At 45.5% G+C, this 26,861-nt stretch overlaps 1 protein-coding gene across 1 annotated transcript in view; it reads right to left on the reverse strand.

Moving 5' to 3' along the window:
* The window catches only part of FUBP3 (far upstream element binding protein 3), a gene marked incomplete at its 5' end in the record, with an annotated part of 48,691 nt that overhangs the window by 13,628 nt on the left and 8,202 nt on the right, over nucleotides 1–26,861 (reverse strand). Inside the window, 10 exons of the mRNA XM_079707068.1 lie at nucleotides 106–206; nucleotides 1,021–1,123; nucleotides 2,171–2,275; nucleotides 4,716–4,814; nucleotides 6,068–6,230; nucleotides 8,229–8,286; nucleotides 9,576–9,647; nucleotides 10,012–10,061; nucleotides 12,420–12,453; nucleotides 23,402–23,507. Coding sequence (XP_079563194.1) covers nucleotides 106–206; nucleotides 1,021–1,123; nucleotides 2,171–2,275; nucleotides 4,716–4,814; nucleotides 6,068–6,230; nucleotides 8,229–8,286; nucleotides 9,576–9,647; nucleotides 10,012–10,061; nucleotides 12,420–12,453; nucleotides 23,402–23,507 — 891 coding nt within the window. The remainder of the gene's footprint in view (nucleotides 1–105; nucleotides 207–1,020; nucleotides 1,124–2,170; nucleotides 2,276–4,715; nucleotides 4,815–6,067; nucleotides 6,231–8,228; nucleotides 8,287–9,575; nucleotides 9,648–10,011; nucleotides 10,062–12,419; nucleotides 12,454–23,401; nucleotides 23,508–26,861) is intronic.

Below are 26,861 nucleotides of genomic sequence, written 5' to 3' on the forward strand. Positions count from 1 at the left end.
TGACTTGAGAGGGGGTGACTGCTCCAGGGTGCTGCCCCGAGAGCCCCAGGTGGCACTTGCTGCTCCTGCCGGTGAGATATTGAAGCTCCAGAGAGCCAGACCCACCTGGGCTGTAAGAATAAGCTCGTTGATGACATGTGCTGCATGCTGGCATCGCTCTGGGGGGCCCATGACCTGTGCAGCTCTCTCTGGACTAATACCATCATCTGTGGAACAAGGTGAGAGATGGGATTAGGAAAAGCCCAACTTCAGAAGGAAACAAACGTCAATCTGATTTGCAATCAATGTTCCTACCAGTGCCAAAGGGGTAATAAGAACATCACCATATCAGGGAATCTTTTGGATAGGGAAGCGTGTACGGCTACATCTTTCTGCATGATCCACGTCAATACTCATTTCTTATGCAATTACAGCCATTTAAAAAAGATATCACTATAGAAACTAAATTAAACTTAAAAAAAAAAGTGCCACGGAAAACAGAGCTGAGCGACAGCAGTATTTTCCCAGAAGTAGTCCATCATGATGTCTTCCCATCTTCAGAGAAATGAGGGAAATAAAGACACTGTAGATGGTTTTGCTCATAAAGGTAAATTTATAAAATTTAAAGAACGGTCCTTGATTTTACGATTTTTTTAAATGGTTTTAAGTTGTCTTTAATTTTATGAAATCAAAATAACAGTTATTCTTTTTTTTTTAAGTCTTTACTTGGCAAAATTAAAAACTGGAAATGCTATGTTGATTCCCCCCAATTTTTACTAGTCCAAGGAAAAAAAGACTGGACACCCCTGGGCTAGAGTGTCCTGGCACAAGAAGGGTGACCCGGCCAGCAAATCCACAGAAAGAAATGAGGGACCAGAGGACAAACCTAAATTGGAAATTTGGTAACAGAATGTTGCAAAAGAGAGAGAGGGTGAGGGAGAGCAAAGAACACACAGTGGGCTAATGACAAAGTCCTTGTTTTGTGAGGTGTTCTTTAATTCTTCATAATGCTGAGGACTTTTGAGAACCATCAAAACCTACCTGGTTTGAACTGAATTCTCACACCGGCATCATTCTGGATCTTTTTGATCATTTCCCCATTTCTTCCTATTACAATCCCAACTGCAAACCTAGGCACAGACACCTAAGCACAGAGAAACAAAACATCAGAGTTTTTCTGCAAACCTGGTGTGTGTGTGTGTGCGTGCGTGCGCGCGCATACAATGATTTTTATCACAGTGCATTTCTGGAAATGATACAATAAAGCATTTTTTTTTCCTCTTAGGAAAAATACTGTGGTTGATGACTGCATTCCTGTCCATTAAATGCATCCAATAGGTCTGATCAAAAATAGTTATAAAGATGAAGTAAAGTAAGAATAAACCTCATAGATGAAAGATTTAAAAAAAATTTTAAGATTAAAAATTTATCTTCCAAATTCTATGAAATAAACATAAATGTACCATACACACTGATTATACTATGGTCCTATAAAATGTTTTTCTTTTCCTTCACTCTTTTATTGTAGTAAAATATATATAACATAGTATTCATCATTTTAACCATTTGTAGATACACACTTCAGTGGCATTAAACACACTCACAATGTTGCGTAACCACCACAGATGTCCACAGCCCAAAGCTTTTCATCATCCCCAATAAGAACTCCTGTGAAACCACAGTGCTTCCTTCTCCAGCCCCTGCTAACCTCTACGTGACTTTCCGTCTCTCTGAGTTTGCCTATTCTAGGTGCCTCATGTAAGTGGAATCATAACAATGTTCATCCTTCTGTACCTGGCTTATTGTACCAAGCGTAACGTTTGCAAGGTCCACCCATGCTGTAGCGGACATCAAGGATACGTTTCGATCCCATTCCACCTCATCAGTAAAACAGGCTTAGGATTTTGGTACTATCACAACATAGATCACCACGAAAACCCGGACTTCGGTCTTCACCTGGGCAGTGGGGTACGCTCTGAAGCACACCCCCCGGGCAGGGGGAACGGCCCCATCCCCTGAAGTGCATGCAGCTGGCGCCCCACTCCCTCCTCACACCCACCCCGGGAAGCGAGCGCACTCGGAGGGTTCTGCAGGTGAGGTAAGAGTTAAGTAACTTGCTCGAGGTTAAAGAGCTAACGGAAGCGTGCCCTACAACCTTAAACCTACCTGCTAACCTGTAACTCAAGCTTACCTCTATACTGCCTCCTCCCATCCGGGAGCTGAAATCACCGCGTACACCTCGAAAATCAGCTTGGTCTTTTTCTCGGATGATCTCTAACACCATTTCTCTTGCTTGCTGCATAAACACACATAAAAGGTATTAAGGAAAACAAAATCCTGAAAAAAGACACGACACCAGATGAAAGATCAAACTCTCTTAAATTGGGCTTAAAGCCTCAGGAGGTGCTCAGCGGTGGGAGAACTCACTATGTTATCACTGTTACATGGGACACGGGCAGGCTGCTACTGAGTATATCATGTACATCACATCTTAAATGACGTTTTCTTTACACTGTCCAAAATGTCCACACAGATAAGGGTTCACAGTCTTCTAAGCCACAGCTGGGTCAGCACATTGGTGCTGGGTCAGAACTTGACGATGGTCGCTCCACCGTATTTCTGACGTGCCGTTTCTTTCTAGTGGGGTCTGAGAGCTCTGACAGTGGGCAGTTTCCATGGGAAGGAAGACATTAACAATGCATCCCATGGCAGAGGAGCTCCAGGGAGGAAAAGGGAAAAGGCCAGCCTGGGAGCCCGAAAATACCTTCTGGCACTCAGAGCTCGAACATCTCACCAACTGGCAAGACCATCCCTCACACCTGACTGTCTCTAAGGTGCACTCAGTGTCCTCACCCCCAAGAATGCACTTGAGTCAGTCCATCCCTCCCATGCCAGCACTGGCCCCGCAGGAGCCGTGCTAAGGAGCAACCGTGCACAACTCAAGGTCATGTGAGAACTGAAACTGAGTTCCAGTTCTGGAAAAATCAAACCAAACGAAAGCAAGAAAACCCAAAACACAACATCTCACGACATCTGGAGAAATCGGAACATGGACTGACTATAATATGATGTTATGGGATTACCGTTACTTTCTTAGGCCTGGTTTTATAGAAGCAAGTTTTATTCTTAGGAGATACATACTGCAGGATCTGGAGGTAAAAAGTCACAGTATCTGACATTTACTTACAAATGGTAAAGCAAAAAATAAAACATAAACACAAACAAAACAGTAAGCAGGTTGAGGGTATTCAGATGTTTGCTACACTATCTTTTCAACTCTTCTATATATTTGAAGTTTTTCAAAATAAAAAGTTGGGAAGAGGGGGAAAAAAAAAAGAAACCCAAAGAACAATATACCCTAAATACAGCAGACAGCTTCTTCATAATAAAAAATATGGAATACACAGTTTTAAAATAAAAAAAAATACTGAAAACCTTTCTTTATAGTAATTTTCCTGCAAATTCATGAAACATCAATGAAATAAGCTCTTTGCCCAGGTATTTTTTCTACAAAAGATAAAGCCAAATGTTCCACTGGAGCAGGCAAGAGTGGAGGGCTTCTGGGAGGCAGGCTTTCTGGGTCCAGCCGGCTCTCCCCTCCGTGCAAAGAGCTCTACGACGCACAGCACAGGAGTCCCAGGCTGGACTGCATGAGCCGAGTGAGCAAGATTAGGTGCAGTCTGTTTTTTTTATTAACGCCCACCTGTTCACATCTAAAGGGGACCTGACGGGGCAGCAGATAGTGAAGGGCTGCATTGCTGACGGGAACCTAAGCAAAGCAGCCATTGTTATCACCAGCCCTCAAACCTGTTTTAAAATCATTACTTTACATATAGAAACCCTGATCAAAAAAAACTACCAGTGATATCATTTGAGTTCAGCTGAATGACAGCTTAAGAACTATGGGAATTCTTTTGCCAGAGACTGGTAACCTCTGCTGGATCAAAGCCCCACAGCCCCTGCAGAGGGACAGCTGTCGCTGATGGGCTGGCTCACCAAGGTGTGTCGCTCTGGAGCTACTCTAAATGCAGCGAAGGTCAGGCAGGCTGCAGCGGGCAGAAAAAAGAGCGTTCGTGTCTCACGGGGACGGACACACGCCCACACCCACAGCACACACACATTCCTGCTAATAGCCCAGGTGCTGGAAGATGGAGCACCTGGGTGATTTAGACCTAAGCCCCTGCTTTCAGCACCTGCGGCTGTCCTCTAGGGCACACACGATGCTTGCTACGAGGGCACACACGTGCCTTGTCACCTTCGGTCACCTCCCACCTCAGCCAGTGATCTTGTAGAAACGGGTTGAGAGAACAAACAAATAAAAGCCAGAGGGAGCCTGCATCTGAGCTGACCGCAGCTCAACATCGAAACCTGCATCCGATCAGAGCTGTGCCAGCCAGTAAAACCTTCTGCGTTTATGGACAAGTTCTGTACATGGGCTGCCCTGACGGCAGCCACCATCCACATGTGGCTCTGAGCACTCTGAGTGCTGAAACACAGCCGGTATAAAAGAGGAAGTCACTTTTTATTTAATCTGAACGAATTCCAACAGCCACGTGGCCAGCAGCTCTGGTACTGGGCAGCACAGCCCCGTTCTTTGCATCACCAAACTTGGTTTGCGAAAACAGCTCAAGGAACATCCAGTTTTATAATTTCTCTAATGACATAAAAGCTCCATAAGTACTACCAAGTGATACTGCCACACCCAGGACCTGCCTGATCCATGGTTTCTCTCCTACCTGTACTTTAAATGGGTCTCCAGTGATGCGAAGAGGCTTGTCTGCTCCCGTGGGCAATGGGCCGTCCTGGATCATGACCATCTTCACACCTGTCCGCTCCTGTGAGGGTACACACACCGGTACAGCCCTCATTGTCAGGAAGAGGCACGCAGGATGGCACAAGCTGCACGGGTCGGGTCGTGTCCGCAGTAAGACATGCCCCACTACCAAAGGCACTGCTCTCTGATCCGGCCCGTGAGGCTGGCCTCCGAGAATGCTGATGTACACGCCGTGCTTGAGGGCATCCCAGCCTGACAGAGAAAACCGTTTCCCAAAACTCTCCTCCCTTTCCGGTCCCTGGAATATCTAAGTATGAATGAGCTACTTCTACAAAATACTAAGCACTGAGCTTGACAGTCTATGTAACGTCACGTGGTCAGAGCTCACGCACAGCAGTGGGAGGGAAGAGCCACCACTTCCCTACCTCACAGAGGAGAGCTCTGAGTAAGCTCCCGAAGGCTCCAGAGCCGATGAGCGCAGCACCGAAATTTGGATTCCGGGATTCCAAAGTCTGAACTCTTAGGAGTCCACAGTAGAATGCCTTCCACATCCGAGGACTGGGCTGTACGAGAGCACACAGGCAGGCCGCAACCTTGAAAGCCCAGAGCTCGGAAAGAAGAGTTTGCTCCGACTAAATCTGGCAGCAAAACCAACCTGAACTCCCGTGAGCGAACTTCCAGCCCACCTCTCGTGGAGTGTGATGTTAGGTTTAGCCATGGAAACCTGCACTTGGTTACAGGATGCAGCCCCAAAACGTGCTGGGGGTATTAAATTCAACAACACGTTTGGCCCGTGTCTCACGCGAGGGAGTCTGGAGCTCAGAGCAGCAAATGTGCACGGAGCCTTTACTCAGCGGTGGGCTCTGCACTAAGGGTCTCATGTAAATCAAAATAACGGGTATTATTTCAGCTCGTTACAACAGCAAGGCCGGCACCTCCCTGCTCTTATAGACGAGGACCCTGAGCCTTAGAAAAGTACATGAACATAACTCTGATCTCACAACTAATGAGCAAGAGTGCTCCTGGCTCAGGGCCCCTGGCTCTGGACACAGGATTTTTATCTGAGAGTCCTAACAGGGCTTCATCGCCACAGTGGATGCTGCCAGTTCACGGGGGCCCCAGGCCTTGGCATCACAGCTGGCATCAAGCCTGGCCACAGAAAATGTTCAGAACCGCAGAGGCACTCGGGCAGAGGTTTCGAGGGGAGCTCTGCACCGTGGTGCACAGCCAGCCCAGCTCGGACAGAACCTCCCAACCCGGGAAGACGGAGGAGGCGGAGGGCTGTCGAGCGCTGCTCTGCCAAGGGTCACGCACCTGCAACTGCTTTATTGTCTCCCCTCCCTTGCCGATGACCAGCCCCACTTTAGACGCAGGGATGAGAATCTCCTGGATCGTGCTGTTGCCGTCTATGTCATTATGAAAGCCAGGTCCATTCCGACAGCGGTCCACAATCTGTCCCAGGAGCCGTTTGGCTTGTCTTTGGGAGGGAAAAGAACCACAAGAGAGCCAGCATTAAATGAATGCTCTAGGCGCCCAGGAAGGGGAGACAGCACCGGGGGAACACGCGAAGGAGTCAAGGCAGCCCTCCATCCAGCTCCAGCTCCTGCCCTCACAACCCAGGAGGTCTCTGCCATCCGCCACGCTACTGGGCTGGAATTTAAAAGCAACGCACACCACAACAGCCACGTTCCAACACAGCCCCTCCATGTCTGCCCTCTGCTTGCACTTGTGTCTCGCGTGCACACCACAGACACGCCTGTCTCCGATTCAAATGTCAGCTGCTCTGGTGGCAGCTGTCTACCTTTGACCCCTCTGCATCTCTTGCCGCTCCCCGATCCAGCATAACCCCTCTCACAGAGCATACGCTCAACCGATATTTGTTAAATAAGGGCAGGAGAGAAAGCAATGAGAAAGACGGGAAGAGAGAAAGCAAGGGTTAGTAATCATCATTTGAATTCTCAAACTCCAAATTTCTTCTCCATAACCAACCAGACTGCTCGATGACTTCTAAGCTATGGCTACAAATCACCAGTATGATTTCAAGGGGTGGGAAAAAAAGGAGGCAGGGCCCTGGTGCAGCTGCACAGTCATATACACCTGCTTTGTGCTTTTCATGTCAGATTGTCAAGAGGCTGCATTTCACATGGGATTTTATGCTGATTTACCTGGAGACTGGGGAGGGAAATGGCAATGCTGAAATAGAACAACCCAGCCTACCAAGGTCATCTGTTGGGCCAATTTCCTTTTCTGCACCAGAATTTCCCCTGGCTGTTATTTGCAGTATTTATTCTTTAAATCACCACGTACAATCTATTTTGTGGTTCTTTTAACGGGGAAAAATTCAGCTACTCAACAGGCTGGCTGTGCTGCGCACTGAAGAAAAACTGTTTCCTCCTGAAGTTGTAATCCCATTGCCTCCACTGCTTGGGTAGAAGAGGAAGCAGGAATGTTTAGAAGAGCAGGAAGAAAGAAGCGAATGGCAGGAAATAGATGTTGCCTTCTGCAGTCTTGAGCCTTTGTGTATCTTCTCAGTTACGGCAGCTTTTTAATATTTTGCTTGTGTACCAGATTAACCTGTGTTGGAAGAAAAGTGCCTTGACTCCAGCAAAAGCATCCTGCTTGCCCTATAATGCACACCCGCCAGTGATATTTATTCTGGTTCACTGCTTGCAATGTTACAGCAGAACAAGAAAATTTAAACTCATCTAGACTCCCTGAGAAATGGAAACAATAAAACAGCCCTACCTACTGAGCCAGACATAATCTCAGCACCCCTGTCCCCAAATGCAACGCTACTCGGTAGACTGAAAGAGGAAGGAGAGCAGACTCTAAGTTAGTACCTCCCCTTTCCCCAGGGGCTTCTTGGATTTACGAGGCCTGCATCTGGTACAAGGCTCCAAGCATGCGTGTACCAGGAGAGCAATGCTCGTCTTAAGGCTGCAGTAAGGGCCCCAAAAGTCCAAACACCCTCTGGCCGGTCCATATGGCCCTCTGAGTGGAGCGATGGCCACAAAGAGTAGATTCATTTGGTTCACAAACATCAGAAGGGCAACGGGATGAGCCCCAGGCAAAAGACCTGATGCCAGGATTCTCAATGCTTCACAAAGTGAGAGGCTTACTGATCCAGACCTGCTCAGGTAAAGGAGATATTAACACGGAAGAAGCGAGTTAATGAGGGCATTCAGACAGGGTGAAAGTACACTCTCGAGGACCTGGTTTATGAAGCAGATGTTATGACAGCTGTGAGAAATTCTGTGGGGTTTGAAAAAAAGGTGATACCTTATGTGTTTAAGGTAACAGAACAACTCCCCTGGCGTGGCAACCTCCCAGATCCTTCTCTAAGGGAGCACCTGCTTTCGTGGCCAGATTGCCGCACAGATGGACAGTGCTCAGTAACGGTTCTGCCCTTCCATTTCTCCCCATCTGGGGAAGGAGGAAGAAGAGTGAAAGGAAAAAGTAAATAAAATAAACTTACTCAATACTTTCTGGGGTTCCGGTAAGTACACAGGGCCTCTCTGGAATCCCAGAACTCTCTATAAGAAGAATCAAGAAGATGAGGTGTGTTGGTGGGCATCAGGCAACCGTGCACCTTCGCCTCTGTGTACAGACTGTCTCTCTGGGCTGGTTCCTACACCAGCCCCACAGAAGGCCCGGCTCCCAGAAAAAGACAGCTTGCTTCCACTTGTGGAGAGAATATCAAGCTGGTAGCTCCACCCTAGATTCTCCAAATGAAAACAAGGCCTGCACGGGAAGCTGGGAGGACGCAGCAGAGGTCTCTGAGTTGGTCCTGATTACCAGCCTCAGCTTCACATCTGACCCGCTTGCACGCTAGTAAGTGCCAGAGTCACTTAACCCGCTGTTCCTCAGTTTGTCCATTTGCAGTGTAGTTTAATGGTTATCTGTTTGCAGCTCTGAGGCACACTCGTAAGGAATTTAATGGCATGCACATCAGAGTTATGACCAGTAATTGCATGAACACTTCAAGAGAACAGTGACATCCATGTGGAACTGGTTCCAGGTCATTTGACAAGAGAGCAAAAAAATCTTACTTTCCAACACCACACACGACGCTTTATTTTGTTCCTAAAAACAATTGCCTCTGAAAACTCATATTCAAAAAAAATTAAAGAGAAATAGCTAACAGCAGTGACTGCCTTCAAGACACTGTACTAAGTATCTTTTACAATGACAAACGTTTCTGTGGTCGAATGTCCTCCAAATCCCATCCTCTGCTGTGGAAAGAGGTCAGACTCAGATGATGAAACTTATATAAACGAAAAGTAAAAACTCTCCTTCCTCAGTTTGTCTCTCTCCGTATCACATGGTCAAAATGCACCAGGCTGGGAAAGGTCCTGAGCTGTGTTTAACATGTGCTAATTTAGCCAGAACCTTCAGCTGGCCTCTTTCCACAAAGGGCAGGACGGTCTAATTCAGGGGAGCTGGCGGGCAGTCCCCAGGCGTGAGCCCAGAGCCCCAGGACTCGTCCACGCCCCACTATGTCTGGCATAACATTCTGGTGCAGAAAACAGAGGTCCTAGACCAGCAGGTGTTTGGGAGGGGCCACACTGGGCCCAGAGCTGCAGAGGGTCTCCCCAGAGGCCAGACGGGCGGCATCACCTCTGGGCCCACTTCTGCTCTGGTTTTTCTGGTTCTCAACTGGGAGGTCAGCTCCAAAAGTGCAAGGAAAACAGCAATCACATATACTTACCCAAGCCCCTAAACTTCTAAGCAACAAGCAAAGGTACTAAATATGAAAAACTCTGTAAAAAAAGGACTGATTTCTACCAAACTGAGATCTATGAAAAAAAAAAGTAGCCCTTACCCGAGGCAATCTGAATTTTGCAACCAGACTCTGCTTGAATCCGTGAAATCTGCTCACCTCCCCGGCCGATAACTGAAACAAATTAAAACAGGGTGAGACCACGCCCCCTTCATTCCATATTTAACCACACACGTGTGACAATCAATTCAGCAAACATTCACGCTTGGCTCACAGCACAACACATCAGGTCGGCCTCAGCGAGCCCACAGGAATTGCATGTGAAACACAGCCGACGACACGGGGTTCTCTAGCTGAAGTGGGGGCGGGGGTGGGGGGACCCAGGGCCCAACCTTCCGGTCTCCCCCTCAGCCTGGTTCCGGGGCTCTAGAGAACACGATGTGCAGAGCATTCTACCACGGGTGACACTCACACCAAGAGATTAAAATGAAAATAAGGGACAGAAATGAGGGAAAAAGTAGATAATGTGGATACTTACTAAATCCAACCATTTTATCAGGCACTTTGAATTCTTCTGTTATTACTGCCCTAAAAACAAAGAACATTTTGGAAAAATACACAGAATAAAGAATTCTGCAGTCATTTTAGGTTCCCCGAATTTCCCATATTGGCAATGTTAGAAGATAAAGGCTTAAAAGAAATCATGCCAATTTGGCTAACAAGTCCACAACCATCCACAAGGACTGTCATCTAATGAACCCTTTGGTCCATCACTCCTTGAAGAGATCCAAGCCTCCCCTTTCCTTGTGTCAGAGGAGGAAACCTCTATTTTTTTCATTAAACCATCAACTGCACTAACAACTGCTTTTTCTTCCTACAGCTACCCTCAGCGTTGCTGAACACTTGAAGATCCTCTGGGGAGTGGGGAGTGTTTTAGACTTCTATTCAAGTCTCCCTAGATGAAGAGGGACAACTACTCTTCAATATTCCTTGCTTCCCAATCTTTTTATTGCTTTCTGGCCTCCCTCTAATTTATCTGCCTTTTAGTGTGAGACGTCCCAAATGGAACCGGTATCCAACCGAGGCCTAATCAGTGCTGACCAGTACAGAATAATTACCTTGCTTACTTGGCAACGTACTTCTGTTAAATGCTACCCCGTCCACTATGTGTTGTTTTTTAAAAAAAAAAAAAAAAAAACAACGATTGCACTGGCTCTTTCAAACAAATCTTCAAATTTGCTGTATATTGTGGACAATATCCAATTTGTCCAACACCCCAGAAAGCAATTAAATCTAAACATTTACCTTAGGAGGAAGCTAAATGCAAATAGTTAAAAAAAAAAAAAAGTAAGCATTTTTAAACATCTCTCACACAGCTGGAATTTTACCCATCATGGAAAGGAATGAATAAAGTGCATGTTTTCAGGGAAAGTGCAGCACTTAGAAGAAATGCAATATCATAAATAGCACTGCCACTGTATCATTCTGATGCGAGCAAACAGACTTCTTGTGTTTACATCCTCAGATTACATATGCACAGGGATTATCTCTACCTCTTGGGATATCCAAATTCACACCGAAATCAGGCAATTCCCGGCTTCCTGATCAGTAAGAGTGTGGCTGTTAATGCCAAGGCTCGGCTGGCCTCACAGTAGGTCGTACAATAGACGGGGGGTCCCTGTTGGGATGTTCCCTGATGGTGGTGAAGGGTAACAGTGCTCCTGTATGTGTAGCCACCAGGCTGCTGCTCACACGCAGCACAAGCTGTCTACTCTCAGGAAACAGTACTGGGGAATTTACTAGAAGGGGTTCAACACCAGCACAACTCAAAGCTCAGGCAGTTCCTCAGCCCGCAGGAACAATTTTAGCAGACTCTCTTTGAGGAAAAAACGTATTAGGATAAACTGCTTTGGGCTTCCTGGAAGACAAAGCTCTATTCTAAATGCAAGGCTGAAACTGGTCTAACACATAAAGTATAAACATTTTGGAAAGTAAAATCCTGATTAACTATGGCTTTATAGGAAAGTTACATTTGATACTGACACAACCTCATTTCAATTCATTAAAAAACAAAGCAAACAAAGAAACAATAACTAAAAAACCCCAGAATAGATCTTTTGGTTATCTGATGCCTGGTGATTTCTAGAAACTCCTAAACATTTGCATAGAACACAAGAGGACATAACTGTATCATTGCTGGTGAAGGTTAAGGATAACATGTTACAGTAACAAATACACAGCATAAAATTTCATCCCTTAGGGAAGAGAAGCCTTCCTGGCGGTTTCCTGTATATTTTATCCTTTTCTGAAGGACAACACTGTGACCACAAATACTCCATCTTACAGACTGGTCTTTTTAAAGCCCAGAGGTCTCTGTCTCTCTCTAAATCCTCAGTGTTTAAGGGAACTCTGTGAGGGGAAACTAAGGAAAGGAGTCAACCGGGCAGCCATCCAAGGTTCTGTGGCGAGGCCTCTCCCTACAGTGGGGGGACCCGGGCTCCCACCTCCCAGACCGTGATTACTGGAGCAACAAAAGCTCCATCTTGTGAAAGCCCAGCAAGTCACACATCTTCAGCACAGCTTTCCTCAAGCGAAGAGGTTAGGGTCCATAAAACAAATACTGGGAAAACCAGCCAACCAGGAGGACAATCCTCACATTCTCTACTTTTAAATTCAACGTATGTGGGCAGCAAGAGCAGTGCCAACATCCCAGAAGTCTTCTAAGTTTACAGAAGATAACGGCTGCTTTTTAATACCTTGTATTAGTTTATCCCTTCAGCTTACACTGTCTTGGAAAGGACTACAAAAAAAGTTGAGTCTTATGGAAATCGAGCCCATGTTTTTTCACACTCTCAACCTCTGACTTTCTAACACTCTAGTACAGATGGTGGATCAATAAACAATTAGAAATGATCAATAAATAATAAAACATAACCCACTGCTTACCTTTGATGTACCAAGGCCCCTAACTGGTTACCTACTGTGGCAAAGAGAAAGAGAAAAGAAAAATCAAAGCATTAGCACGGATAAACTAACTTCATCCTTACATGAGTTCTTACCATTTCAGGGGGGAAAAAAAAGAAAGGCAGAAAGAAAGCAAACAGTAATTTAGGCTCAGTGGCTGAAATGAATGTGTTATATGATATGAAACAGGAGGGGACGTCGTGATCAACACAGTCTCTAACCCAGTGTCCAGCTGAACGCAGGATAAGAAATTGATCTGTGTGTCCACATGCTGAGAGGCCTGGGAGAAAATCCTGCTTGCCTAAATCCCTCTCTCTTCCTACCTCCCTCCCGCTTGGGATCCAAACTCAATGTAAAGATGGCGAGGGTCCCTTCTTTCTCTTTTTAAAACAAATGAGAAGATTTAACCGCCTAGCTCGGAAGCATTGTTAAAGACTGCTCCGTGGCAGCTGCAGTCACTAAGAAAGTGCACATATGTTCCCGCCGGCCATGCCATGGGGCACCCCCTCCACTCTCCCTACCCTCTCCAGAGCACAAGCATCTCCTCCCTCCCCGGGCCTCTCGCTGAGCCACCACCGCCGTCTGTATACAGTGGACACTAAGAGTGAGCAACCGCCTTTCAAGCCCATTTCACAGAGACAACGGTGCCCAACAGGCTCTAATGATGAAAACCAACTCTGCAATCATAGCCCCACAACATTTCACCTACGCTTTTTGTTCGTTTCTCCTCTTTCAGCTATTGATGAGTGTCTCCACCAGCCATCAGCAAAAAATGATTCTGTGGTGTTTCCCTTTTGGAAAATGCAGCCCAGAAAACACGGTCAGCAGACAACAAAAAAGTATAAATCCTAACTGTCTTACAAAGAATTGAATGAATCTTATAATATGCTAACACGAGCATTCAAAAATATGTCTCTGGGGAAAGTTATAAGAAGGACAGATATGCGATAAGTGGGGAAGGATCAATTACATCAACCTCAGAACAAAGACTGGAATGCTTTGACATCCGAAATCTAGGCCTCCAATATAGCTCTCCTCTCTGCTTGAACTTAACCCTGTCATTCTCTGACTGGGGAGGAGCTGGTCATAAAACGACAAAGGAAAAGAAACCAGATCATGATGTTTTAGAAGAAGAATAAAAAGCACGGAGAAACACGCTAGCAAAAAGTACAAGAAGCCATTGAGTCAATACCATATTTCTCCCGGATCAACAGCAACATAATGGTCTACAGCCAAAATACTGACATTATATACTATTAACCTGCTTATCTCAGGGATAACAGAATTGTTTTTTTATTGCATCTTAAAATTTTCTTTTTGCATTTCCAGTTTGAATATGACAAACGCCCTCACCTGGGATAGGCAGTGTTCATGATTCCCATTCCACGTGAAAAGTGGACGTTGTGAGAGGGGAACGCCCACACCGAAGGCAGTGGGTATGAAAACAACACACTGAAGCAGAAGGTCCACGACAGAGTGTTGCTGAGTATGGCTGGCCCCCTGTTCCTATTTAAGGGTCAAGCTCAGCTTCCCTGCTTACTGTCAGAATTCTTCTCTTAGGGGTAAAGGATCCAGGCAAGACAGAGGAACTAAAATGTCCTGAAATGATGCAAACACAGAGGAGAGGTGCCCAGTTCCCAAACGCGGCAACGTGGCCGGACCTTGGCTCCTGGTCTCCTGTGCTATTTGGTAAGAGGTGTCAAAGGGCTGATGATTTTCTGATATTTCAGCCAGAAAAGCCGCAGAAACACAGTAAAGGGCTACACTACCATAAAGGACTTCATGAGATTCACAAGAACAGTCAGAGGGCAAGTGGTCAAAAGCCATTTGAAATTTTGTGCTCATCAGAAAAAGGAAATTCCTTTTTGTTGGCAAAGTACGTGTGACGGGTGTCATGCACACCGTATCATTTCTGACAGCCAACTGCTTTGCTGCCAAGTGGAGGCGCCTACAGAGATCGAAAATAAAAGTGCACACACCACCATCCCACAAATAGACAGACTGCTGAGAGCCACAGCACTGAAGAATGAAATCAAATTCAAATCCAGATCCAACTCTTTGAGCTGGTGGACTCTTAAGCAGGACAAATCGCCTCCCTCCTCCATGCAAATGCTGTAGCCTGAGGCTGCAACGCCATTTAAAGTTTCATTCCCTTCGGAAACATTCCCATTTGATGCCTAAAAATGAAAACCAGCAGTTAGATAAGGGGCACTGGGCACTCATACAGCAAACCGCTAACGTCCGACTCCACGAATAGGGGGCCTTCTCTGCGCCTTCAGGATGAAAAGGGGTCAGGAGAGGGAGGCACATGGGAACGCCTATCAAGCTCAATTTATGGTAACTACCGTCATTTTACTGTAAAAAAGGAAAAGTGCTGAATAAAATCAGTCCTATTTCCTGTTAATGGCACCTGCTGGTCGACCACGGCTCAGCCTGCCTCTGAAGCTCCCCTCGGCGCAAGCGCGCACAGGTGTGGTTCTCACGTATCCTGCGCGCTATGTAATGGGAGGCCGCCCGGGCGATGGGAAGGTGAGCTTCCTAGAGACAATATTCACGCTACAATATGAGAAATCCTTTCTGAAGAGTAACCCTCTGCCAGCTTCAATCATGATCTTTGAAAAAAAATAAGGCACTGGACACATTTTTTTTCCCCATTAGTGAGGAGGAAAAACGTCTCCATTTTCTTCCCCCCAAACAAATGCTATCAAGGTATCGCTGGGGGACACACCCAGCTTTATAATACACAACCATCTTAACGGTTACCCCTCCCACTCCCCTTCAGAAAAGCGCAAGGGACCAAAGCACCCGTCATCCCTCGTCACAGCGCAGACAACAGGCCGGCCTCCCGCACAGAGCAGCAGACCTGCAGCAGGTTGAGCAGGCAGGTCCGGAGAGGAAGCGCCGGCGGTTCTTATGTGACCCGTGACCAGCAGAACAAAGCAATAAACCAAACCTTCCTCTTCAGCCTCTGAACACAACCCTCCTGCGCCCGTGCTTGGATTCCAGTCTCCTCGACTCTGACCGATGCCTTTCCGAGCCCCAGTTAAGGGCAGTGAGACTTGCAGTTAGCTGCAGGGACGTCTGCAGTTTCCAAGGCATTTTAAAAAAGCTTTTCTGCTAAGGACAATAGGAAGGCTTCCTGTGTTCTAAGGCAGCAACCCCCATCCCAGAGTCACAACACACGACACGCTAAGTTCAGCTGCAAGTCCCTAGACACATAATCTGTAACTAATTTGGCCAATTATTTTTTTTAAAGGTGAGAGTAAATCCAAGTTTATCTCAATAATGTCACTTTCACTTGCAGCTGACATGCTCTGTGAGTGGAAAAAGACCACCAGTAGCTTCAAAGGGCGCTCCTGTAGGTGCCTCACCTGCACGAACCCACTGAGTCCTACAAGAGCCCTGCGAGGCAGATGCTGTTACTACCCATCCCATTTGACCGATGGAGGCGCGATCACACCCAAGCCCTCAGAAAAGGGCACAGGTGAGCGAGTGCCCGTGCCCACGTGACCTCTGAACCGTCACGCCTTTCAGGCGTTGGGCACTGTGCTGGGTCCTGGGCGTGAAATGGTGAAAGAGGTCATCTTTGCCTTCAAGGTGAGAATCTCATGGGGAAAGCAGACGGCTCTGGGATGAGCAGCAACCTACTCTGGTCTCCAGGAGAGCAGAGGTGTTAGGACCCCACCCGCACCCCTCCCCAGTTCCAGTGCCCACCCAAGGGTCTCGGGAGAAAAATTAAGAGGAAAAATAAAGGGTATGATACTTATTTACAGCACTATGCCTTATTTTCATTTCATCCAGCGGTTATGAAGTCAATTTAGGGGGTCATGACCAGCTTTATTAAAAAATGAAATAGAAAACAGAAGGGACCATGTATATTAAGGGTATGTATTTCATAAAGTTATAATTTCAATTACACATGTGATTTTAGTATGTGTGTAGTAACTAGTTCTGATGGAGATATGAGTATTTCTTACACTGTGAGTAGTATTTTAAAAATGTGAAAATAATTTCTTACAATCCTGATGATAATTTCATGAGGTAAATATTATCTCCATTTTACAGGCGAGGAAACAGACTTAGAGAAGTGAAGCAAGCTGCCCAAGGCCACACAGCTAATACCACGCAGAGCTGGGATTCAAACCCCAAACTCAGACTCTGGAGTCTCCATTCTCAAGCACTCCCTATTACAGCACATGAGACAGGGACCCAGGTTCAAGTCTTCCTCTGCCACTTATCAGGTACCCGCTCTTGCTCAAACCACTTCTCTAGACACCTCTACAATAAGGAGTTCAGGCTCCAGGGCTCCTTCCAGCCTCTTCTTATTCTGTACGGGCCCTCCCACCACTCCACCTCTAAACCCTGGTGATCGCTAATCTATTTTCTGTTCCAAAAATGTCATATAAGTGGGATCATACAGTATGTAACCTTTTGGGGTTGGCTTTTTTCACTCAGCGTAATTTCCTAGAGATCCATCCAGGTGGCTGCAGGTATCAACAGTCTGTTCCTTTATATTGCTGACTGGTATTCCATGGAGACCATGGAGGTACCAGGTTGTTAACCAGTCACCTGTTGAAGGACATCCGGCTTCAGTTTGGGGCTATTATGAATAAACCTGCTATGAAGATGTGTGGGCAAGTTTTTGTGTCAACACAAGTTTTCTTTTCTTGGGGATAAATGCCCAGGAGTGTAACTGTGGCCTGAATGGTAAGTGCATATTTAGTTTTGCAAAAAGCTCATCAGGGGGCTTCCCTGGTGGCGCAGTGGTTAAGAATCCGCCTGCCAATGCAGTGGACACAGGTTCGAGCCCTGGTCCAGAAGATCCCACATGCCGCGGAGCAACTAAACCAGTGTGCCACAACTACTGAGCCTGCGCTCTAGAGCCCGTGCTTCACAACAAGAGAAGCCACTGCAATAAGAAGCCTGCACACCGCAACGAAGAGTAGCCCCTGCTTGCTGCAACCAGAGAAAGCCCACACATAGCCATGAAGACCCAACGCAGCCAAAAATAAAAATAAAAAATAAAATTAAAAAAAAAAAGCGCTAATCAGGTGGTTTTCACATACAGCCAGGGTCAAGAACCACTCTGGGTCATATATTCCCTAAAAGAATTTTGAAAAACTATGAAACCCTTTTGATTTGACAATTAAGTTATTTTCCTAGGCTAATGGGTGCAAATAATACATCAGGGGGCTTCCCTGGTGGCGCAGTGGTCGAGAGTCCGCCTGCCGATGCAGGGGACACGGGTTCGTGCCCTGGTCCGGGAGGATGCCACATGCCGCGGAGCGGCTGGGCCCTTGAGCCATGGCCTCTGAGCCTGCATGCCCGGAGCCTGTGCTCCGCAACGGGAGAGGCCGCAACAGTGAGAGGCCCGCGTACCGCCAAAAAAAAAAAAAAAAAAAAAAAAAATCAGGTATTGTACGTGGCTTCAGTTATATCTCTGCTGCAACACTGATACTGCAGATTTAGCTCATTTATTTTCATGGAAGATGTCTATGATTTCATCTACTTGGCTAAGCCAACTGTCAAACCAACCAGTCAGATCATACTTTGCCAGGGAAAAAAAAGCTCACTTCCCTTTTCCAACTCACATATGTGTTAATATAAACTCACGTGACTACAACTCACTTCTGAATTATAATCCTAAACCGGATGGATCAGATGGAGGGGAGGAGGGGACGGCATGAGCCTCTGCCATGAGCTGCTACCTGGATAAAATAAAAATCAGATCCTGACCCCTTTAATATTTCTTACCAAGACTCTCATGCTTTTATCATCTTGGGATTCCCCACTCAGAATCCTGGACTCACCCCTTTTGAGGCATTTGAGGATTTTACCGCTCTTGGTGACGAACCGCCATAAACTAAAGAAGGGCGATGTGAAAAGGGGCACGGAAAGGAGAAGGCCCACGTGGCATCCCCAGCAGAGACACAATTCTCAGAGAGATTCATTTTAGGGGAGAGGGTGCACAGAAGTGTAAGAGCTGGAGAAGGATCCTGTGAACCTGTCCACACCCACCTAACCCTGGGAGGACATCATGCACCCCAGCTTGAAGACTACTGCTTGACAACACCCCTGATTTACTTTCCCTACTTTGTAAAAGGCAGATCTTCCCCCACTCCCTCCAACTCTCAGGGACCGGGTTTTAGTCTTGGCTCTTCCTCCCTGCAGCATCATTTTTACCCTCCACACAGGGAGAGTACGAGCATCTCTGAGATGCATTTTTCTCTCTTTCCAAAGCAGAGGCTCCTGCCTGAGGTGGTGCAGGCTCCGTGCCTGCAGCTGCACGGACGCCCCTGCCATGCAGCTGCAGGCACACTGGCCCTCGCCACTCCCGAGCACGGGCACCTCTCATCCCTCTTCTCTCTCTGAAAGTCTGGAATTTAAAACATTCTTTCCTCCTCACTCTTTTTTCCTCCTCGTCCTTGCCCTATGCCACAAGTGCTGAAATAAAACTTGGAAAGGACCATATTCTGTTCCGATCTTCCTGTACATCATTCATTTGGTAGCACCCCTAAAAATTCTCCCACCTTCATTCCACAAGAAGACCGGAAAGTGTGGTAAATCTAAGATGGTACTACGTAAGTATCACAGGTAAGTCTCTGGTAGAAAAGGCAGGCATATTTTCAAAGTCACTAGCATAACACTCCCCGCCCCCCAACCCCGACCCTTTGCAATGGCAGGAATGGTGCTTTATTCACCCCAAGTTCTGACTTTGGTGCCACTCTTTACAGAGAAGACAGGAAGAGAGTGTGGCCTATTGGAACTAAAAAAGCTCAAGGGGACGTGATTACCTAAAACTCTCCCAGAGTAAAAAAAACTGGAGAAGATGCTCTCATCGCCCCTCGAAATACGGCGGGGACAATGGGAAGAGTGCCTCTTCCATCTGTCAACCAGCTCGACATAAATAGTAGAAACCACTTGTTTTCTCCAGCAGTCAAGACAGAGAGTGGAACCTGAGACAAGGAGATTTGTTTAAGGAAATGAGGGGAGGGGGACCCTCTGTACACCCTCCTAACTGACGATTAGGCAAGTGTTAGAGTTAATCATTTGACAAGGCTGATTTGAGATCAGAGGTTGGCAAACTACGCCTGAGGGCCAGCTTTCCACTTCTGTAAACAACCAGTTATTGGGACACAGCCATGCTCATTTGTATACATACTGTCTAAGGCTACTTTCGAGTGCCAATGGCAGAGCTGAGTGGGTGGGACAGACACCATACGGCCTGAAAGCCTAAAATATTTACTACATGGCCCTTTAAGAAAAAGCCTGCCAACTTCTGATTCAGAGTAAAGTTAAACTTGCATTTCTAAATCAGTTAGCTAATACTATTCTCTTAAATTTGGAGCTTCCTTTTCACAAAATTTCCTCAATGCTATCATAGGATACACAGAGGGAGAACTTAGGTATCAAGCATTTATTCACTCACTGCATGAGGTAGGTAGGGAAATAAACTGCCTTTATGATGATGGCACGTGGAATCTGGTAGGAGAGGGACGTGACGTTCCCGTCACCTGCAGAATAAAGAAGATGAAATGTGCCCCAAGAAGGGGACAAGTGAACTGCTGTCCAAGTTTAGAGCGGAGTGCCATTTATTACTTCCCGATGAGGTGGGCGTGTGAGAACGGGAGGAAGAGGGGGAACAGGGAGGGAGGAAGGAGTATAGGGGGCGAAGGAAACGAAAGAAGGGAGGGGGCACCCTGAGGGGGCACGCGAGCGGGGCACTGAAGAGAGTCAACAGGTGAGGATGAGAACAGGTTTCCAGGAGGAAGTCACATCACATCCGAGACTGAGGGTGAGCAGGAGTCAGCCAGGTAAAGGGCTGGGATGGGGGAAGTGTTTCTGGAAGAGCAAAGAGAAGAAAGCTGATTAAGCCGCTGCAGAGTGCAGAACGGGGGAGCGAGACTAGAAGGGCAGGAGGCGGTGGCCAGGTTAGGAAGGGCTGGGCCCCCCTGGTTACCAGAAGCTGCCACAAGTCATAGAGCAGAGGGATGGAACTGGTTGGATGGGCTCCAGCAGAAGCATGAAGAAAGTACTGGATGGAACCACTGCCACGCCAAGAACAGCAGGCAGCTTCTTGCATCCGTAGGGCGCACCTCAAAAACGGTGAGAAGGCGCGGGTGCCAAGAAGGAAGATGCTGATAGTTAAAATGACCTGACCCAGAGCGGGAGGGCAGCCGAATGACTGCTCTTCCCAGATTAGGGACCAAGGCAGGCTCTGGAGGCTGGGTGCAAAGGTCTTGCTGGCTTCCAAGTGAGCTCATGAACTGGCAGTTTGACGGACAACTCACAACTGCCTTGGTACACAACTAACCCAAATTGCTTTCTACATCAGAACACAACGAACTCAAATCGCTTTCCTCCTGTTTTACCGCCTAGCACTTTAAAAAAAATCTTCCCATTCCTACACGTGTTTGCACATCTCAATGTCCTGAATAAGCCCTATGTTAAGGTTCTTTATGGTTGACTTAAGAGTTGAAGTACCTTTAAACAGACCCAAATAACACCTCCAAAAACTTCTAGGGGACTGAACTTTTAACCTCCCAGAGGTCAAAGAACCTGGCTTCCTGGGAAAGTCTGCAAGTTCATATTGCTAAAGAGGTGATCTGATGAACATCCGTCAAAAAATCCCAAAAGCCCAAACAAACAAAAAACCGCAAAGCCCTCGGAAATCTTTACTGCTAAGAAAAAAGTGCCGGCATTCCTGCTTGTTGTTCGTCTCTGCTTTTCTAAACTTTCATTTCACAAACAGCAAGACTGTGACCCTTAGAAAGCTGTCGGGTAAACAGGAACATCACCTTCCTTGACAGGATCTGTTTATCCACATATTTATTCAAGAGAACAGAACTGGCCCAGTGACCTCACCCCTGTCAGGAGACAACTGACAAGAGGCTGGGGCGATGCCCAGCTCTCCTTAAGGTCCACAGCAAATCTCAAACTCTACACAAAGAGACCAACTTGGAGAAAAACAAACAATTTGTGTAATTCTGTTATTTAAACAGAAGAGAGGATTAACTTTATCAAACCGTTATGTAGAACGTAAAAAGCCTGAGAGAAATTTCTCATACTTCAAATACAGTCTGTCGTCATGGTAAAACACAGGCCTGGGGATGACAGGAGACGCGGTTCAAGGCGCAAAGGGTCTCCCTCAGTTCTTTCCTACTAAAGGAGACTTAATATTTGGGGGGAGGAAAGAGAAGAATTGTATTTATTCTCTAATCACAAGAACTTAGTCCCCCAAAATGCAAAAAATTATGGTTCTCAAAAAAAAAAAAAAAAAGGTGACAATACACATATAATAATGAACTGGAGTTTCAAGTGAGATTCTGGACTTACTGGTGACTTAACGAGCCACATTCTTTCAAATGGGTGTGCAAAGGATTAATGAGAGAAAAGAAGTCTGCAAGATGCCAGAGGTTTCATTTGTAAATTTTCAGGCATTCATTATGCAAAGGACATAGTGATACTATTCTCTGTGGGCACAAGTTTTACACTTCAACTCCACGCAGTGGGTGAAAACAAGGCTAAGAGTTGTGGAATGTATTGATCTCAATTTCTGGAAATGGTGGGCCAGAGAGGCACACTGTCCATTAATGAGACATATGCTCAGAGCCAGACAACTTAGTGTTCTTTTTATATTGATGTCCCATAAGAGGAACTGAAACATGATTGCCCCGAAAAGGTAAAAAAGGTTGCTTTGCATGACAGCTTTTTGCTAAGGCAAAAATGGAGATAATGCAATCACTCATGTTTGGTCTAAGAAATCACTGATGCCAATCGAATATAAGATGATCACAAGATACCGTTTCAGAGTAGCAGTGTAAATGGTCACCTTAGTTCCAGTGGCCCTGCGGTAGATTTTCTGTGAGTGACCATAAACATTAATAATTTTTTTAAATAGACAAGAACTTTTACACCCAAATTGCGGGTTGTTCCATTAAAATCTGCACCGTGTGAGTCTATATAATTATTCCAAAAAGGTTCCCACTTACAAAAACGATGGTGATCTCTCTTTTAGAATCTCCAAAGAGACCAGAGCAATTAGTCATGCCAAATTACATTTTTTCTATGAACGTAAAAACATGCACTTTTTTGGGGAAAGGAGATTACAAAATATATACTGTTGTATACCTTGACTGTTTTTCACTTAATAATGTATCACAGAAATATGAACACGTACGTGGCTGGGTACATATGCAGATTAAGGACAGGAAGAGAAGACACTGGCCCACCCACTATGTGCATATTCACATGCAATCTAGTGTATTTCAGAATCCCTTTTACAGAGCTACTTTGTGGGAGATGAAATATGATAAAGGAAGTCCAAATTCTCTGCAGAAACACATCTGATACTCTTTGCCAAAGTGCTGGTAATGACGCGCTTCTAAGTGGTCTCAAATTCTTTTGGGGATGAGTAGGGTATATAAACAAACCAATGAAATAAACGAAGGAATGAATGAAAGAAAAATGGATGCTGCTAGAAAGAGCCTGTTATAAATGGGAATGGCGGGAAAAAACCAGCAGATAAACTGAAAAAAGGTCATCACTCCCCTTTCCTTTCTTTAAGGTCAGTATGTAGCCACAGCCTCCCCAGAGCCATGCACCAAATCTCAGCTTTTCTTTGGAGAAAAGTGGGAACTTCAATTCCCACGTGTGCACTGAGGAATAACTGAGGGCTAAATCAAGCAAAACTCTCGAATCAGTCAAATTACTTCCAAGCTGATGCTCGAAGACTGTCTTTTACCTTACAGCCCAGCCGAAAAGACTTCCTGTATTATCAAGGCAAGTAAGAACTCAAATGCCGTGGAACTGCTGAGGAAAATCATCTTAAATACTTCCCCGCAACCATTCTTCTTCAGAGAGTGACGCTGGAGAAAGCTGTTAAGGAAATGGCTGACACAGACTCCAACTTAACTGGCAGGTTCACTACCACCTGAAAGGCAAAGATATTTACAGCAACTTACCTCCATCATCCAAGGGCCGTTTTTGTACTCCATAGCCATACACTGAGGGGTCCACTAGAGGTGTGGAATTATTCAAGTGAGGAATTGAATCAATTTTAGCAGCAATCTACAGAGAGAATCAGATTTAAATGCTCAGTAACAAATCATGGCTCCATCGAGGGAGAAAGACAAGAGTCTTCTTTAAAGGGCTGTTACCCCATTTCTCCCCCCGACGGACATTAGTGTAAAGCAATGTCATGACAGGACATGGACTGTGCACCATTAACTGAGTTCCCTTTTGGTCTTAGTAATAATGTGTCTTTAGAAATGATACTTCCAAAAATTTGTCTTCTACAAGCAAATTTTTAAGTCATCACTTAAAATACAGGTATACCACATTTTAAGGAAAAAAGCAGGCCAACAATATGAAGAGCTTTGTTCAAAAGGTTTTAGCACAGGATTCCCTTAAGGAACAAATTCCCCCAGCAATATTTAAAAGGCCATGTTTGCTCAGATGTTGACAGTTCTTTAGGAATATATTCGTCCTATTAACTTTAACCCCTATAAAGTGATGATGTGATCTACAGAAACATAAAACAACAAGCTGCTCTTCACTGGAAGTTCAAACAGCAGGCAGATGACCATCTGTCCAGACTAGTTTGGAAGGATTCCTGCACTGGAGAAATCGAGATAACCTCTGAGAGCTATTCTAACTTTCAACATTTATCATCAAAGAACAGAACATAGCTATTAAGTTTTTCCCCTAGAAACAAATGCTATGTAGAGCTTCCTACACTTATCTGCTTTGTTTCCATTAGGAATTAAACGTGATTTTCACAATAAATTAACTCTTTGATTTAATCAAAGGAATATTTACAACTGGTCTTGATGTTAGTCCCTCACTTAAGCCTAACAAGCAAGGGTGGATTAGGGGCAGCCGGCACAGATGTCCCAGACCTACGTCCTCAGTGGTAGTTTTCCTGAGGCTGTCCAAATGTGCCCAGAATTCTGAGACTTTCTGGGACCAACATAAATTAAACAAATAAACAACCAAAGACAATCACGATACTGAAAACCTAAGGCAGACTTTAAATGTCAGGCATCCTGGGTCAGGTCTCGTCCCTTCCATTTCCTAGTTCTGTGGTGTTGGGCAAGTCCCCTTCCTCTCTGCCGAAGATCCTCTGGGTATAATACCATCTGCTTCATAGTTTTCGAAAAGATAACAACGTTCTCTGAACACAAAGGAGCTCTGTACACGAGAAAGCACTTCACAAATACCAGGGCTGTGAAAGAAGGCAACTCACCCAACAAGTGCTGAGTGTCTACTATGTCCTGGGCCCTGCAGTGAACAAGAATAAGCAGGTCCTTACTCTCCCAGAGTCGGCAGTCAGTGGGGAGTCACAGGTACACAAGCTCATCAGTCAACTGATCATTTCAGCTGGTGATAAGCATGATGCTAATAAGAGAAGACAAGGACACACAGAGCCCTCAGGGGAGCTACTTTAAACAGGGTGATCAGGGAAGGCTGCTGGGAGGTGAGATGTGTGATCTGAGACCTAGATGATGAGGAAGAGCATTCTAGGCAGAGGGCACAGCTTGTACAAAGGCCCTAAGGCAGGAGAACGCTTGATAGGTAAGCTGACGTCACTAGAACAGAAGGAACTAGATGTGTTCCAAGGGGCGGGCAAGGGCAGTTCACATAGGGCTTCAGAGGTCACGGAAAGGGGCTTGGATTTCTTCACTTATTTATTTATATTTATGTATATATTTAGCTGCATCTCGCAGTTTGCAGGATCTTAGTTCCCCGAGCCTGTGCCCCCCTGCAGTGGAAGCATGGAGTCCTAACCACTGGACCGCCAGGGAATTCTGGGGCTCGGATTCTATATGAAGGGTGATGGAAAGCAACTACAAGGCTTAGTAAGGGGAGTAACCTGCTGATTTATGATTTTAAAAAATGCCCTGGACAAGGAAAATATCAATAGATTCTAAGGGGACAAGAGTAGCAGGACCATTTAGGAGGTATTCTAGGCCAGGAGTCAGCAAACTCCAGCTGGTGAACTACCTGCTTTGGTAAATAAAGTTTTATTAGAACACAGCCACACCCATTCACAGAGATCATATGGTGTGCAGAGCATATATAAATTTACTACCTGAACTTTTTTTTTTTTGGCCGCACCACACGGCTTGTGGGATCTCAGTTCCCCGCAAAGGGACTGAACCTGGGCCCTCGGCAGTGAAAGCACAGAGCCCTAACCACTGGACCACCAGGGAATTCCCACCATCTGGACTTTTGAAGAAAATGTTTGCCCTGTCTAGGCTACAGATGATGGTAGCCTGGACAGGTGCTCGTTGAAAAACACTATTTTAAGCTAAATAGTTAAAATACTAAGACTGCTGATAGAAACCCCATCTCTTAAATTCAAATTTCAAGGCAAGTGGGCATTTGCTCTAAAACAGAATACTGTATAAATCTCGCCTAACAGCATTCTACCAACAGCTTTCTACCTTGCTCTCCGTTATTTGTTTTGGATAAGCTTGTGGAGGTTGGCTACTTACTTAAGATGCAAAACTTATCTTTAAGGACTCAGCTCGGGAAGCAGGCAGATTAAAAGGTGAGGACACTGCAGTGGCTTGTGCCCCACCGAGACCCTTTCGTCTGCTCAATAAACTGAGCAGTAAATGGCCAATGTGAGGGTTTTCAAGATTACTGGCCCAGTTGTCTGATGACAGACCAAAACAGACAAGAGACAGTAAGGACGACCCCAAAACATGAGAGAAAAGGCTACGGTTATCAGTGGAGTCCCCCAGTAGTGTGCATGTCAGATCACCCTCAAAGACAGGACCCTAAATGTAAGCTCTACGTATCTGGCACTCTCTCGACCCTCTTCTGATGAGACCTCTTAGCTTCCAGACCTCTTCCTTTCCTTCCAAATTAGCTCAGATGTCATTCCTGAGTCCTTGGCGTTCCTTATAATTTATATGGTATGTTTCATATATTGCTGGCACGTAATTTTTTTCCCCAAAGCTGATATGCCAGAAGTGTTACAATAGTTTTCTATTCCTAATTTTGATTAAATCAACAAGCGACCTTCTAAAATGTGACTGAGGATTTCAGATTTGTTTTTAAATCATGTTTGCTTCAGGTTATCTATAATTTGGGAAATTTTCATTCAGAGAAAAGCAGTACAGGATCATGGTTAAGAGGTGTAGCTCTGAAGTCAACAACTGCATTTGAACTGCGGCTAAACAAATGTTAGATGTGAGTTTAACATTATAATATACAATTATACCATAACTTACATTGATATCACATTATATATTATATTACAATATGCTATAAAGAAACAATGTATTCCTTTATTGATACAAATGCAGCCTTGTTCTAAGACATGATTTTAAATGCCTACTAAAATAATGAGTTAAAATTCAATGAGTGCTTACCATGTGTAGGCACTCTGCTAAGAACACTGTAAAGATGCTA

Source organism: Hyperoodon ampullatus (assembly GCF_949752795.1).
Source record: "Hyperoodon ampullatus genome assembly, chromosome: 6".
NCBI classification, from domain to species: Eukaryota; Metazoa; Chordata; class Mammalia; order Artiodactyla; family Ziphiidae; genus Hyperoodon; species Hyperoodon ampullatus.